The sequence below is a fragment of the Plasmodium falciparum genome (genome assembly GCF_000002765.6).
Source record: "Plasmodium falciparum 3D7 genome assembly, chromosome: 12".
Taxonomy (NCBI): Eukaryota; Apicomplexa; class Aconoidasida; order Haemosporida; family Plasmodiidae; genus Plasmodium; species Plasmodium falciparum.
The window spans coordinates 705,001-720,000 of record NC_037284.1 but is presented as its reverse complement, the minus strand read 5'-3'; the positions used below and the strand labels follow the sequence as shown (position 1 = coordinate 720,000).

The window sequence follows — 15,000 nt, the reverse complement described above, 5'->3', positions numbered from 1 at the left end:
CAAAAAGTGAGGTACAAAAAAAAAAAAAAAAATAAAGTAAAATAAAATAAAATAAAATAAAATATATACATATATACATATATACACATATATATATATATATATATATATATATATATATATATATATACATATATCCACTTATTTGTTGTTCCTTGTTTGAAGTAACACCCGATTGAACTATTTATACTGGTAGATGCCCGATTCTGTTAAATACTTGATCCACTTAATTATCTTATAATTTGATTTTTCGAAAACCTTAAGATATCTTATATACATGCCGCTTGAGGTAAACATAGGTATTTTAAAGCTCAATGTTATGGGCATTTTATATGTGTTTAAAAATTTGACAGTATTCATATTTTTAATTTTATGTACTTGTAACACAACTTTTGATAAGTCGTCTACTTTTTGTGTGTTATTCATATTAGAATAAATTTGATTATGATTTTCTAAGGTTAAATGTATTTTTATATTATGTTCACTTGAACTTAGGAATTTTTTGATTCTCCATATAACCAAACTATCTATATTATTAAATTCAGTTTTGCCTATGGATTTATATTTAACTTGAACATTTTCTGAGAATTTATAGATTGGTATTTTAATTAATACATCAGATGCATGCATATTTCCTTTATAATTTGATTTAATGGTAACAGAGTATTCATATTTGTTTGTATTTTTATATTCACCATAAATGCTTTTATTATTAGTAGTTAATTTTTTTAAAGAGAATTTTTTTTCTACATTTTTTGAATATTCTAATATAGGATTATATATAGCTAGGATATGAAAAGGTATTTGAATATTTTTTGTTATGGTATATTTCATTAATTCAAATGTACCATCTGGTGGTGTGAAGGTAATAACTTTATTATTTTCATATTTGGATAAGGTAACACAATGATGAAATATGCAATTATCAATAATTATTTCTTCATTATCTTTTTCATCGAGTGTATATTTTTTCTTTAAATTATTTTGCATAACTTTATTATTAACCAAACTATTCGATCCACAACTACCCCGTAGGGCATTTCCTTGATTTGTTTTGTTATTATTATTACTTGTATTATTATTATTGTTACTTGTGTTACTACCGGCGAGAATATTCTTTAATAAATTAATTTTATTATTTGTGCTTAATTCACATAAAGGCATTCCGGAGAGGTGACATTTTAAGGTTACCTTTCCATTTATATGAGCATATATTAAATTATTACTATTTATAGTTACATTTAATATTTCTAATATATCTATATATATTTCATTTTTCTTATAATAAATATTATTATTTCTCCATGTACAATTACCTGTTATATAATTAAAATGATTTGCTGTCTTATTATTATTATTATTATTATTAATTATTTTATTTTTTATTCTATTTAATGTTTCTTTACCTATATATTTTAATTTATTTGTTTCATTTAAATCATACGTATTTTTATTTTTAACACTTTTTGTATTATAAAAATCTCTAATTTTATTATTCGATTTATTCTTTTTATTATTACTTGTCCTATTATGTATATGTGGATCATGTACAATATCTTCAATCACACTATTTACATTTAATAATTCATTTGATATTTTCTGAAAATATCTAGATGTTTTACTATAATATTTAACTTTGTTTAATAAGCTATTTTTTAATATATTCACTTCTAATGTTTGTGGATATCCATAATCTATTATTTCATCACATATTTCATATATTAACACAAAATTATTTACAATATTTATTCCAGATAATTCATTATTAAAAAAATATTTTAATATCTCAATAAATTTATATATAAAATTAAATATCAAACATATATTTGAATTGCTTCTTGTTAATACGGTTATAACTATTTCATTTATATTTACATTTATAAAAAATACATTATTTATTTCAACAATCGGATTTTCATAAAAACGTTTCGTTTTTATATATTTATTTATGTATTGTGTTAAATCAGTTCTTTTGGTTGTGTCTCGATAATTTCTTTGTATCAGAAGTTGCCCGTTAATAAAAAATATGTACAGCGCATCGATCATTTTAACAAATCTATTGATAAAAACGGAAGAACAAATGACGCTAATCGTGTTAACATATAAATGTCTGCATAAATATAAATATAAATATATTATATAATATATATAATATATATATATATATATATATATATATATATATATAATATATATAATTATTATAAAAGAAGGGTCTTTTACATTTGACAGTCTTTTTTAAATCATCTTTAAGACATACATATAATATATATATATATATATATATATATATATTGTCTTAACGATACATTTCATATCCTTCAGAATAATATAATATATATTACATAGGATATAAAAATAACTTTCTACTTTTAAATGAATCTTATTAAATTAACAACCTTGTCTCTCAATTTGTATTGTACTACATTGAATTATTTTTTAAAAATTTTTCAATAATCATCAAATTTACTTCTACAAAAAAAAAAAAAATAATAAAAAATAATAAATAAACAAATAAATAAACAAACAAATAAATAAACAAACAAATAAATAAACAAACAAATAAATAAACAAACAAATAAATAAACAAACAAATAAATAAACAAACAAATAAATAAACAAATAAATAAATAAATAAAATGTTCTATGTATTATATATTATGTTTATGATCAGACTAATTAAATAAATAAATAAATATATATATATATATATATATATATATGTACATATCCATTCAAGTTATAAAAATAAATAATAAATTTCTCCTACTTTTCTATGGTTTTGTTTATTATATAAATCTATTAATTTTTTCTTATGCTTAATATTTTATAACTACATAAACATATATATATATATATATATATATATATATATATATATATATATATATATATTTATATATGTATATATTTATTTATTTTTCTTTTTCTTTTTCTTTTCTTTTCTTTTCTTTTCTATTTTTTTTATAAATATATATTTTATATCTCAATTTTCTGCATATCTGTGCAATAAAAATATAAAAATGTAAAAAAAATATATAATATGTAATATATAATATATAATATATAATATTTTAGAAGCCGGCTTCTTCAATATTATATTTTATTATTTGTTCAAATGAAAATCTCTATACAAAAAAAAGGAAAAAAGAAAAAAGAAAAGAAAAAGTTTAAATATTATATTTATAAATATTTATTCATGTATATATATTTTTATTTTATCATTAATATATATTGTTGGTGACCTCTATAAATATAAGAAAATTTTAAAATATATAAATATTACCACTAAATATAAAAAAAATAAAAAATAAAAAAATAATAAATATTTAATTTTTTTTTTTTATATTATCATTAAGAGAATATATATATATATATATATGCAATGAATTTATATATATATATATATATATATATATATTATAATTTTATATATAAAAAATATATAGTCTATAAAAAATTATATACATATATTATATTATATATATACAATAATACATATATATATGTATGTATATATAATAATATTATAAAATAATTAAATATTTAATTAGTATTTTTAATTTAATATATATGAATTATTATATTTGAATACCAATATACTTTCCCTTTTTATTTAAAAAAAAAAAAAAAAAAAAAAAAATATTTATAAAAAATTATTTATTGTAGAACTTACAATAAAAGGCTTTCTTTTTTTTTTTTTTTTTTTTTTCTCTCTTTTTCCTAATTGAATATAATATATATTTATATTTATATATTTATGTATATAATTTAATATAAGAAAAATGACAAGATATATTATATTATAAGCATATATTTTTTATATATCACATTTTGAATTTATCTAATATGTATTATTTTTCAATTCTTAAAGGAACAATAATATTTAAGTTGTATATATAATATTTATATATATTAATTAATATAAACCTTATACATATATTATATATTATATATTTTATATATATATATATATATATATATACATATATATTTTTTTTTAAACCATTTTATGAACCAGAGATAGTATGATAAATAATCATATGAACACAGTTAAAATTTTATATATATATATATATATATATATATATATATATATATATCAATAATTAGATATAATATAAAATAAGTAATTATATGAAATGTTATAATTTATAATTTATAATTTATAATTGATTTCTGTCTCTTTGTTTCTATCCTTCTCCCTTTTCTTTAAATAAAACATATACATATATATATAATATATATATATATTTTTTTTTTTTTTTTTTTTTTTTTTTTTTTTTTTTCTTGGTGAACTATACTGTGTATCCAATTTTTTATGTGAATCTTTCAATGTACAAAAATAAAAAGAGAATCATATTAAAAGCTATAAAGTTTCTGGAAAAAAAAGATGAAAAAGATGAAGAAAAAATAACAGAAGTAATAAACGAGGTGGAGCAGATATTTTTGCATTGTATAAAGAATGACAAAGATCTTTGTAATAAAAATATAATTAACACATATATTATTCCTTATATGAATTTATTATTAGAAAAGTTATTATTTTATGATGAAGATAATAATGTGAAGAATAATTTTGAGATACTATCGAATAAAGTAGACTTATTATCACGTGTATTAATGTTTTTATCTTGTATTATAAAAATTAATAAAGATTATTCGTATTTAATTATTTCTTATTATGTGAATTTATTAGAATCGAAATTTCATTTAATAAAAATTATAGAACATTTAAAAAATATAATTCTTCATATATTAAAAGGTTTATTATTTTCATCAAATGTTATTCATAATGAATTAGATAATATAAAAAGAGGTATACAAGATTATGTTTTATTAAAATGTAAAATATTTAATATGGTTATTAATTTCTATTTTAATCCTTTCTTATATAATCATCCATATAAATTTATTTTAATCAAAAACTTAATGTTAATCATTACAAAAGAAGTTAACTTTTATTTACATATTTTAAAAAATAAAAACCATATATTTCAACAGATTTTAATACAAGCAAAACCTACACATCATGTAATAAATAAATTATTAAACGTTAAATATTTAGATTATGTATTGGATAATGATAGTATGAAAAATAATTACGATCACATCATTTTTATATGGCTGGAGCAAAATATTAGGCTCTTCAATGATCTCCTACTTTTTTATATTAGGAACGACAAAATATATGACCATATAATTTGTCAATCGGAAGGCGATAACAATCAAAATGAAAATGAAAATCAAAATGAAAATGAAAATAAAAATGAAAATGAAAATGAAAATAAAAATAATGATCATAATAATAATAAATATAATAACAGTTTTATTTATCATTGTAAAGAAGAAGATCAGATAACAAAAGAACATTTGGAAGACACATATAAAATTTTTTTTTATAATAAATTAATATATTACCTAAATTCTAATAATAAACATCCTTCAACATTATCCTTTAATAATAATGATGAATACAATTATAAATATCATAATATAAATAATAATAACGAAAGAGATCTTATTAATTGTAAAATTAATGATCAAAATATTCCATCTTTCGAAAGAGAAAAAAATTCAAACATTCAAGAAAATCAAACTAATCATATGTTTGATACTTGTGAAAAATATATGGATTATGAAGATAATTTTTATTTATCTCCATATATAATAAAAAATAACGATAAAAGTTCTAGTCAGAATGAAGAGAATACTAATCATAATAAAAAGAAATTTCTTGTACATATGGATTGCTTAATTAACAACATTAATGATTTAAAAGTAGATAGCTTAATTTTCTTAACATATTTAATGAAAAATATATTTTCGTTGATTAGACAAGAACCATTTATCTTAAATTTTTTTGTAAAAAATATGTTTATTTTGATCGAAAGGTTAATAAACATTGTTGAGGTATATAAGAAAGGTGATAATATATTAATAAAAAAAAAAGAAAATGAAAAAATAAATAATCAAAATGGTTTTGATTATAACCACCATAGTGGTGATGACAACCTGCAGCATAATAATAATAATAATAATAATGATAGTGTATATACCAATAAAATTAGTTACAAATTAAAAGTTGTAGAATGTCTTTTAGAATTTATAAAAAACGAACTGTATATATTAATATGTAAAAAATATGTAAACGCACCCTTTTATTATTCATATATTAACAAATTATTAAACGTTATAGGAGAGAAAGGTACCACAGAGGAATTAATTAAGAAAAAATGTAATACCATAAATAATATGTATAATACACATATTATAAATGAACATAAAAAGATACATATCCTAGATAATAATTATGAGAAATTTAAAAGAAATATTTTAAGAAAAAATAATTACGGATATAATAAAACAAACAAAGAACATATTGACATAATGTGTTATTTAAAAGTAAAAATGAATGAAAATGATAATACTATGAAAAATAAAAAAGAAGAAAAAGAAAATATGTTCATTAATCAAATTATTAAAAAATTATATCTTACCAATTTTAAATTGGATAAGAATTATTATCAAAGATTTAATTGTTCCAAGGAAGTAAATATAGAAAATTTAATTGAAATTGGAAGGAGAAACAAGGACATGGGTAAGGAAAAATATTATGATCATAACAACATGTGTGGTGATAATAACATATGTGATGATAACAACATATGTGGTGATAACGAAATATATGGTGATAACAAATTATGTGATGATAACAAATTATGTGGTGATAACAAATTATGTGGTGATAACAAATTATGTGATGATAACAAATTATGTGATGACAAAACAATAAATACGAATGGTGCGTCAAATCATAATATAAATGATAAAGATGATGACACAAGCAATAATCTAATTCAAAGATTTATGAGCAAATTTATAACATCCAATAAATGTGAAAAGGATGAGGAAAAGAAAAAAAAAAAGATGACGAATGAGAAAATAGAAGTAATAGATGATCATAATTATAATGATAATGTTATTATTCAAAAGGAAAATGATTTAAAATATAAAGAATTATTAAATGTAAAAGAATTAAAATATTATGATTTATATAAAAGTTTTTTTTTTAGTGATATGAAATATTATAATAATATAAAAGATAAAGATAATATCTTAACTAATATAGATTTATATTATTTTATTATATTCTCCCAAATAATAAATAATAATTTAGAAAACCAAGTACCAATATTAGGACAAAATGTTTTCTTAAATAAAATAAATAATTTAAAAATTATAAACAATATTGTAAAAAGAATTATTTTTAATAATATGTTAAAAGAACAACTAAAATTTTTTTTCCTATCTTTATATATAATAAAAATTAATTCATTTAATATATATCAAGAAAATATACCCACCGATATTTTTATGAACTATTCAACTCTCTTCAAGTTGTATAACAATTTGTTATTCTATTTGTTTATACAAGAGGAAAAAAAAAAAAAACAAAAAAAAATTAAATTAAACGATGAACATAATATAAATCAAAATATTCAATGTCTTTATAATTTTACCATGGATGATGCTAATCATATTATGGATAACCAAACTTATATTGACAATCACAACATTTTAGGATACACAAAAGTGTGTTATAATTATTTTTATAAATTAAAAAAAAAATTAGAAAATGCAAAGACATTGTTTGTACATCGAAGCGAACTACAAAACAAATCGTTCAAAATAAAATGTACATATGACGAGACATTAAATCTTATACTTTATATCTTACATAATGAAAATCTTTTATTGAAGCATAGGGATCAATATATAAAAACGTTTATAGAGCAAATATTAGAAACACCAAAGTTATCTTTTTCTTTTTTTATATATCTTATTATATGGTTACATAATATACAGGTTCATGTAGATTTTAAAGGGTATATTAACAATACAAATGGTGATAAAGAAATAAACATAAAAACAATGCACCATATAATAGAAAGTGATACCAATGTAGATATAAATAAAGAACAAGAGGATATTAATTTTAAAAGCAACGATAATAAAAAGAAAGAAAATATTATGATGAATATATCGAATGATTATATGTCACCAAATATAAATCAAGATAGTGATGATTATGAAAATGATTCTTATTTTAATGTTGACTTTTCGGAATATGTAAATTCGGAGAGTGATAATAGTAATGACACATCAACAAATAATAATATGTCATCAAAAAAAAAAAATACACAAGATGTAAATAAATTATTACCAAGTAATAATAATAATAATGATGGTGATGATAATAATAATGATGATGGTGATGGTGATGATAATAATAGAAATGATGTTGTGAACCAACTTACTTTTAAAAATAATAAACCTATAAATAATAATTATAATGAAGATGTATTTAATATTAATTATTATATTAAATATAATATAAGTAAAACTACCAACATGTCAAATAACATTTTATGTTTTTCTTTGATATCTAATTTATTAAAAAAAAATCAAAATATTAAAAGTAAAAAAACTATATTGTCCATTTATATGAATACCTTATTTAATTGTAGGAATGATGTAAGAACATTATTAAAAAAATTAATAACGGCAACAAAAGGTATATATAATAATAAATTAAATTATTTTGTATATACCAAGAAAATATTTAGATATTATCATAAAATTTTTATATTATTCTTATTATATATTTGTAATATGTATTTCCAAAATTTGAAAGATGATATATATTTTTTTTCTTATTATCCTTTTTATTTATGGCCAGTTGAATTAATGAATTTTATTCATAACTTTTTATTATCAAATTTTAATTTTTTTTATAACGATATTATATCACTTTTTACAAACTATAAACAAGTTGGATCATATGAAAAGAAAATATTTTCATCTAAATATTATCATAATATAAATAAACAAGTAGACCTTTTTTTGAATAATTTTTATAGCTCACAAGTTGAAGACATGTCCCTAGAATCCTTTATGAAAGACACTGATTTTTTTAATAATAAGAAACAAGAAGGTGAAGATAATAATTATAATAGTAATATTAATAATTATGATAATATCGAATGTATATCTCTTGATATTTATGGAAAAAATTTCATAGAGGAAGAAGAAAAAGAATGTTTACATAAAAATGAAATATCACAAAGAATATTATTAGAAGAAATTTTCATCTTTTTATTTATTAAAACTATAGATTTATTAGAAGATAATCAATTATGGTACAAATTAAAAGAAAACAATATATTTTTAAATTTCTTAACTATTAATTATGTAAAGGAGTTAGTTAATTTTGTTTTTACTAACATCCAAAATACTTATGAAAAATATAAAGAAAACTTCTGGTTACAATTTAATATATTAATTAATGAGCAAGTAGAAGATGATAAAGCAAAAATTAATGAGTATAATACATATATACAATTAAAAGAAATATCAAACTTTGTATTAAATTCGATTGATAATTATTTAAGTGTATGTGTCAGATCAACCATATTTTTTCATTTATATATATTTATATTTAATAATTGTAAAAAAAAGGAAATCAAAAAATTATTACTCAACAAATTTATTATAACCTTGCCTTTATTAAAATCGTTGTTTCATGAGGAATTCTTTAGAATATTGAAATATAACAATAAATTGTTTAGCCAGGGAAAAGAAGAACAACAACAAGATGATAATATAATAATGGAAAGCAATCACACACATGATAATAATAATAATAATAATAATAATGATAATAATAATGATAATAATAATATAGATAAAGAAGAAAATAAAAATGTTATTAATAAAGATGAAGATAAAAATAATAATATCGTTCTTGAAGAATCCAATGATATAAATAATAATGATATAAAAAATACAGAAGAAAATAATCCATTTCAAATTAATATGGAAATAATAAAATATATAAGTACCAATTTATATAAATCTATACCTTCTTCTGAGGAGAACTATATGAACTTTTTAAATTTTTGTTTTAACTTGTATTTGGAAAATAATAATTTTGAATTCATTATAGAAATCATTGGATTCTTAGGAAAAGAACAAACGTTACAAATATTTAATGATATTATAAAAAATGAAATAATAGAGGAAAATAAAAAAATCGAATTCATGAAATCTTGTATCAATAATATAGTAAAATTACCATATGCTTACATTCTGGAGAAAAAAAAAAATAACGATAATGATAATGAAACATATTATGTAACAAATGCAGATATTTTTTATCTATATTATAATTTAAATAAATATAAAAATATACAAAGAGTTATGCTAGATTATTTTGTAACCAAGGTTAATTTAAACACAATAGATAATGATGATAATACTAAAATGTTTAATGATATAACAATAAAAGATTTAGCTAGTATAGTACAACAAATAGCAGAAAATAGTAATACAATCTTTCCTATTTATGGAAGATTCTTATGCCAAATTACAAAAAATATTAATATTTTAAGAGAATTTGTAAGTAGTATTATAATACCATTATTAATACAAAAAAAAATCTGGACAAATAAATTTATATGGAAAGGATGTTTGATGTGTATATCGATGTTATGGCCAGACTTTAAGCACTCTCTTTTTTATATATTTTTTATGTTACCATCGTAAGTTTATAAAAATGAAATGTACACATATATATATATATATATACATATGTATATAATAATTGTCATGTATATGTTTCATGTAATATAACATTTATTATTTTTTTTATTTTTTTCTTTTTTAAAGGGATGAATGCTCTACTTTATTTCATGCCTTAGAACAGAAGCATTCTATTTCAAGCGATTTAATTGAATTAATATCCACAAATGAACAGGTATGGTATATATATATATATATAGCTAGTTGGACAGCTTTTTTTTTTTTTTTTTTTTTTTTTTTTTCCATTTATGTGTATATTTTTTCATATTTTACTTGATATGTTCATATATTTTTTTTTTTTTTTTTTTTTCCTTTATGTATATATTTTTTCATATTTTACCTGACATGTTCATATTTTTTTTATATTTTTTAGGCTAAAAGAATGTGTCCTGATTATTTGAAGAATTTATTGAATACGTGATTTCCCCTTTTTTTTGTAAATAAATGAAAATGGTTGTGTAGATTTATATAGTATGTGTAAATAATAATGTCTTTAAAAGAAATAAAAAGAAAAAAATGATAACACGTTTGTTTATAATTAAATAAATATAATAAATGACATATTTAATTAAAAAAAAAAAAAAAAACATATGGATCATTTACCTCTTTGTTTTATAAAATATTCATATCATATATTTGTTATATATATATATATATATATATGTATATGTATGTATATACGTGTAAGTACGTATGTTTATTTTTATACATGACAATAAATTTATTATATTTTTTTCTTTTTACTCTTCATTTTTGTAATTAAAAATAATTTTTTTAAATTTCCCGAAGGGAACTATATTAACTGGAAAAACTTATCCAACTTTGGACAATACAACATATTGTTTTATATAAATAAAAAAAAAAATTAAATAAATAATAATAATAATAATAATAATAATAATTATTATAGAAAAATTAAAAAAATTAAAAGAAAAATATATGTATATATAATATGTACAAGAAGGAAAAAAAAAAAAATATATAAATAAATAAATAAATAAATAAATAAATATATATATATATATATATATATATATATATATATATATATATATTTATTTATTTTTAATAAATATATTTTGTTTTGCTTTTTCTTTTTAATTATTCAAATGAATGTTTATTATAAATATTAATTTATATCAACTCTGTATATAAATAATTTATGTATATTTCGATACGTAATATTCTTCATCATTATAAAAACCGAGTGTTGAACTTTGAGAAAAAAAAAAAAAAAAAAAAAGGGAAAAAGAAATGATCATATTTATGATAAATTAAAAAATAAAAAAGAAGATAAGGAGTTACTTTATATAGCAATATATGCAGATAAGGACTATTACAGATATAAAAAATATCAATAAACCAAGAGACAATTTTTTATCTAAAATAAGGGAAATAAAATATATAATGTGAAGATATGATAAACATAAAATATGGATTTTAAATAAATAAATAAATATATATATATATATATATATATATATATATATATAGTAATAATTATTTTGATGTGTAAAATATTTGATTATAAAAATTTTTTTTTTTTTAATTTGTTTTCCTTTTTACTATTTATGATCCACATAAAAAAACTAATTTTTTTATTTTTTCTATATCTGAGCATAGTTTCATCATCTATGGGACCTTCTTGATCTCTATTATTTTCATGATTTATAATGATTGATTTGTTTTTGTCCTTTTCTATTTCTTTTTTCTCATTTTCTTCTAAAAGGTTATATTTAAAAAAAATAAAAAATAAATATAACACCAAACATGTTCACATATATATATATATATATATATATATATATATATATATTGTTTATATATTTATTTTTTATTTATTTTTTATTTTTTTTTTATTTTTTTTTTATTTATTTTCTTTTTTGGTTTACTTTTTATGGCATCTTCACAAGGTGTAAATGGACACTCGGAAAAATTCATATGAAAATTTTGATCACAAAATTCTTGATTTTCTGTAGTACATTTATAATATCTACATTTATAAGAAAAATTATTATTGCATACGTTATAACAAGGAGACCAATTTTCCCACTCGGTATATCTTTTTTTTATTTCTATATAGGAAAAAATATAATATATATGTATATGCACATATATATATATATATATATATATATATATATATATATATATTTATATATTTATATATTTATATATTTATATATATTATTTTATTTATTTCATTACTCTTCTTTAATTTTACAACATTTTTAATATTTTTGTAATGTTTTAATGCCTGTACATTTTGAATGATGGAAGGGAAGATAATGATATCGCTTAATGTGTGTGAAGTCATGAGAACCATTTTTATTTCCTTATCCGATATGTCATTATTCGAATTATTATTGTTGATTTGTCTTAGATCATCATCATTTATTTGTTCATCAGATTTATATAGATAATATTTTTTACATATATAACGATGGATAATTTTTGATATATCAATTTTAATAAGGTCATTTTCTAATATTCCTTTTTCGATAATATAATCGTTGTCATTAAAATTTGCATGTGTAGTATTTAAATTAAATGTATTTGGAATTTTAAGAAATAAAAATTTTGCTTTTTCTAATGCACTTATTATTAATTCTATCTTTACATCTTTTAAATAATTGATATATAAAAAATAATTATGGTAAGAAGGAAAAGAACATATATTGTAATTAATAGGAATAGTAAAGCTTAATATTTTATTACATAATTCAAAATCAAGTTTATTATTCAAAATACGTTTTGTATAATTATATATATTATCATTATTTCGTAAATCTATAGTATACTCTCTATTAGTAAAATGAAAAAAATGTTCTATTGGTGTATTTAATATTTCATGTTTTTTAATTAATTCTATACATATATTATTTTCCACATTTATTTTTGTCATAATATTATCTTTACTTATAAACACTTCTTCTGTTAAATAAGGAATAATTTTATTTAAAGAAATTATACGTTCATCATTTTTTAATAATAAAATCGGTTCATGCTTATATGATGTTTTCAACTTTATACACCCTATAAGTTGTACAATTAAACAATATGGAAAAAATATAAAACAAAAAAGGATGAGTCGAAATTTCTTATATTTATTATAATAATTTATATTCATTTTAATGGTAACTCTTCAATTATTTTTTCCACACCTATAAATAGAAATATATACATATATATAAATAAATATTTTTTTTTTTTTTTTTTTTTTTTTTTTTTTTTTTTGTGTGTGTGTGCTTTTCTTATATCTCTATATTTATCATTCCTCATATACTATTTGCATACATAATAAAGAAAAATTTTACAAACATCATCTATTAAAAAAGAGGTTGTATCCTTTTTGAACTAGACATGAATTATAACTCTATAAAGAATTATTAATTAATAAATATATTTAATATATATATGTATATATGTATATTTGTGATCTCTTGAAGCAAAAAAAAAAAAAAAACATATATTTTTCATAATTAAACTTTTACAAAAAGAAAAAAAAAAAAATTATATCCAACATACATCTTATATATTGAACCTGTTATATAAAAAATATATATATGTACATATATATATATATATATATATATATATATATATATATATATATATATATAACAAAATATTTGTAAATATTAATATATGATCCTATTTGCATGTGTTATGAATACATAAGGTTGTATGTTCTTGTACAATTTATAATCAATTTTTTATTGCATGTATAAATAAAAAAGAACAGAAGGAGCGTTAATACGCTATTTTTTTCTCATCAAAAAAAAATCAAAATAAAAATAAATAAATATATATATATGTATATATGTATATGCTTATATCATTTAATTGTAACTTTATTATGATAAGAGAAATTTTCTTGGTTCCTTATTTTACAAATACTTTATCTGAAAAATGTGTAAGCATTATAGGAAATTTATAAATAAAAGGATTTTATGTATTATTCCATGTATTTATTATAAGACCCTAAAATATACATATGTATACATATATATATATATATATATATATATATATGTATTATTTAAAAAATATTTTATTTTTGATCTATTGAGTGATACATGCAGGAAAATTAAAAACACAGTTTTAAAACATATAATTGTTATAACAAATATTTTTTATTATACCAGCATATATATATATATATATATTAAAATATTCATGTGTTTTAATAAAACTAAGGTCATTTAAATATTAAGAGTTTTATTGAATACAATTATTTTAATAGTAAGTAAAGTAACAAAACATATAAAAATTAAAAAAAATAAATATAAATAAATAAATAAATAAATAAATATATATATATATATATATATATATATATATATATATATTATA

The 15,000-nt window shown here is 17.7% G+C and overlaps 3 protein-coding genes across 3 annotated transcripts; 1 reads left to right on the top strand and 2 right to left on the bottom strand.

Annotated features, from left to right (window-relative positions):
* Window positions 1–180: 180 nt before the first annotated feature.
* On the bottom strand, window positions 181–2,046 carry PF3D7_1218300 (AP-2 complex subunit mu, putative; the record flags this gene model as incomplete). The annotated part of the gene is made up of 1 exon (XM_001350549.1): window positions 181–2,046. The coding sequence occupies one exon, from the start codon at window positions 2,044–2,046 to the stop codon at window positions 181–183; it is 1,866 nt and encodes a 621-aa protein (XP_001350585.1).
* A 2,289-nt stretch (window positions 2,047–4,335) lies between these two features.
* Window positions 4,336–11,065, top strand: PF3D7_1218200 (conserved Plasmodium protein, unknown function; the record flags this gene model as incomplete). The annotated part of the gene is made up of 3 exons (XM_001350548.1): window positions 4,336–10,604; window positions 10,732–10,819; window positions 11,018–11,065. 3 exons carry the CDS (start codon window positions 4,336–4,338, stop codon window positions 11,063–11,065), a joined length of 6,405 nt encoding a protein of 2,134 aa, XP_001350584.1.
* A 739-nt stretch (window positions 11,066–11,804) lies between these two features.
* PF3D7_1218100 (conserved Plasmodium protein, unknown function) lies at window positions 11,805–13,774 on the bottom strand (the record flags this gene model as incomplete). Its single annotated transcript, XM_024473390.1, has 5 exons — window positions 11,805–11,859; window positions 11,950–12,025; window positions 12,211–12,366; window positions 12,537–12,719; window positions 12,853–13,774. 5 exons carry the CDS (start codon window positions 13,772–13,774, stop codon window positions 11,805–11,807), a joined length of 1,392 nt encoding a protein of 463 aa, XP_024329156.1.
* Between the last annotated feature and the right edge of the window lie 1,226 nt (window positions 13,775–15,000).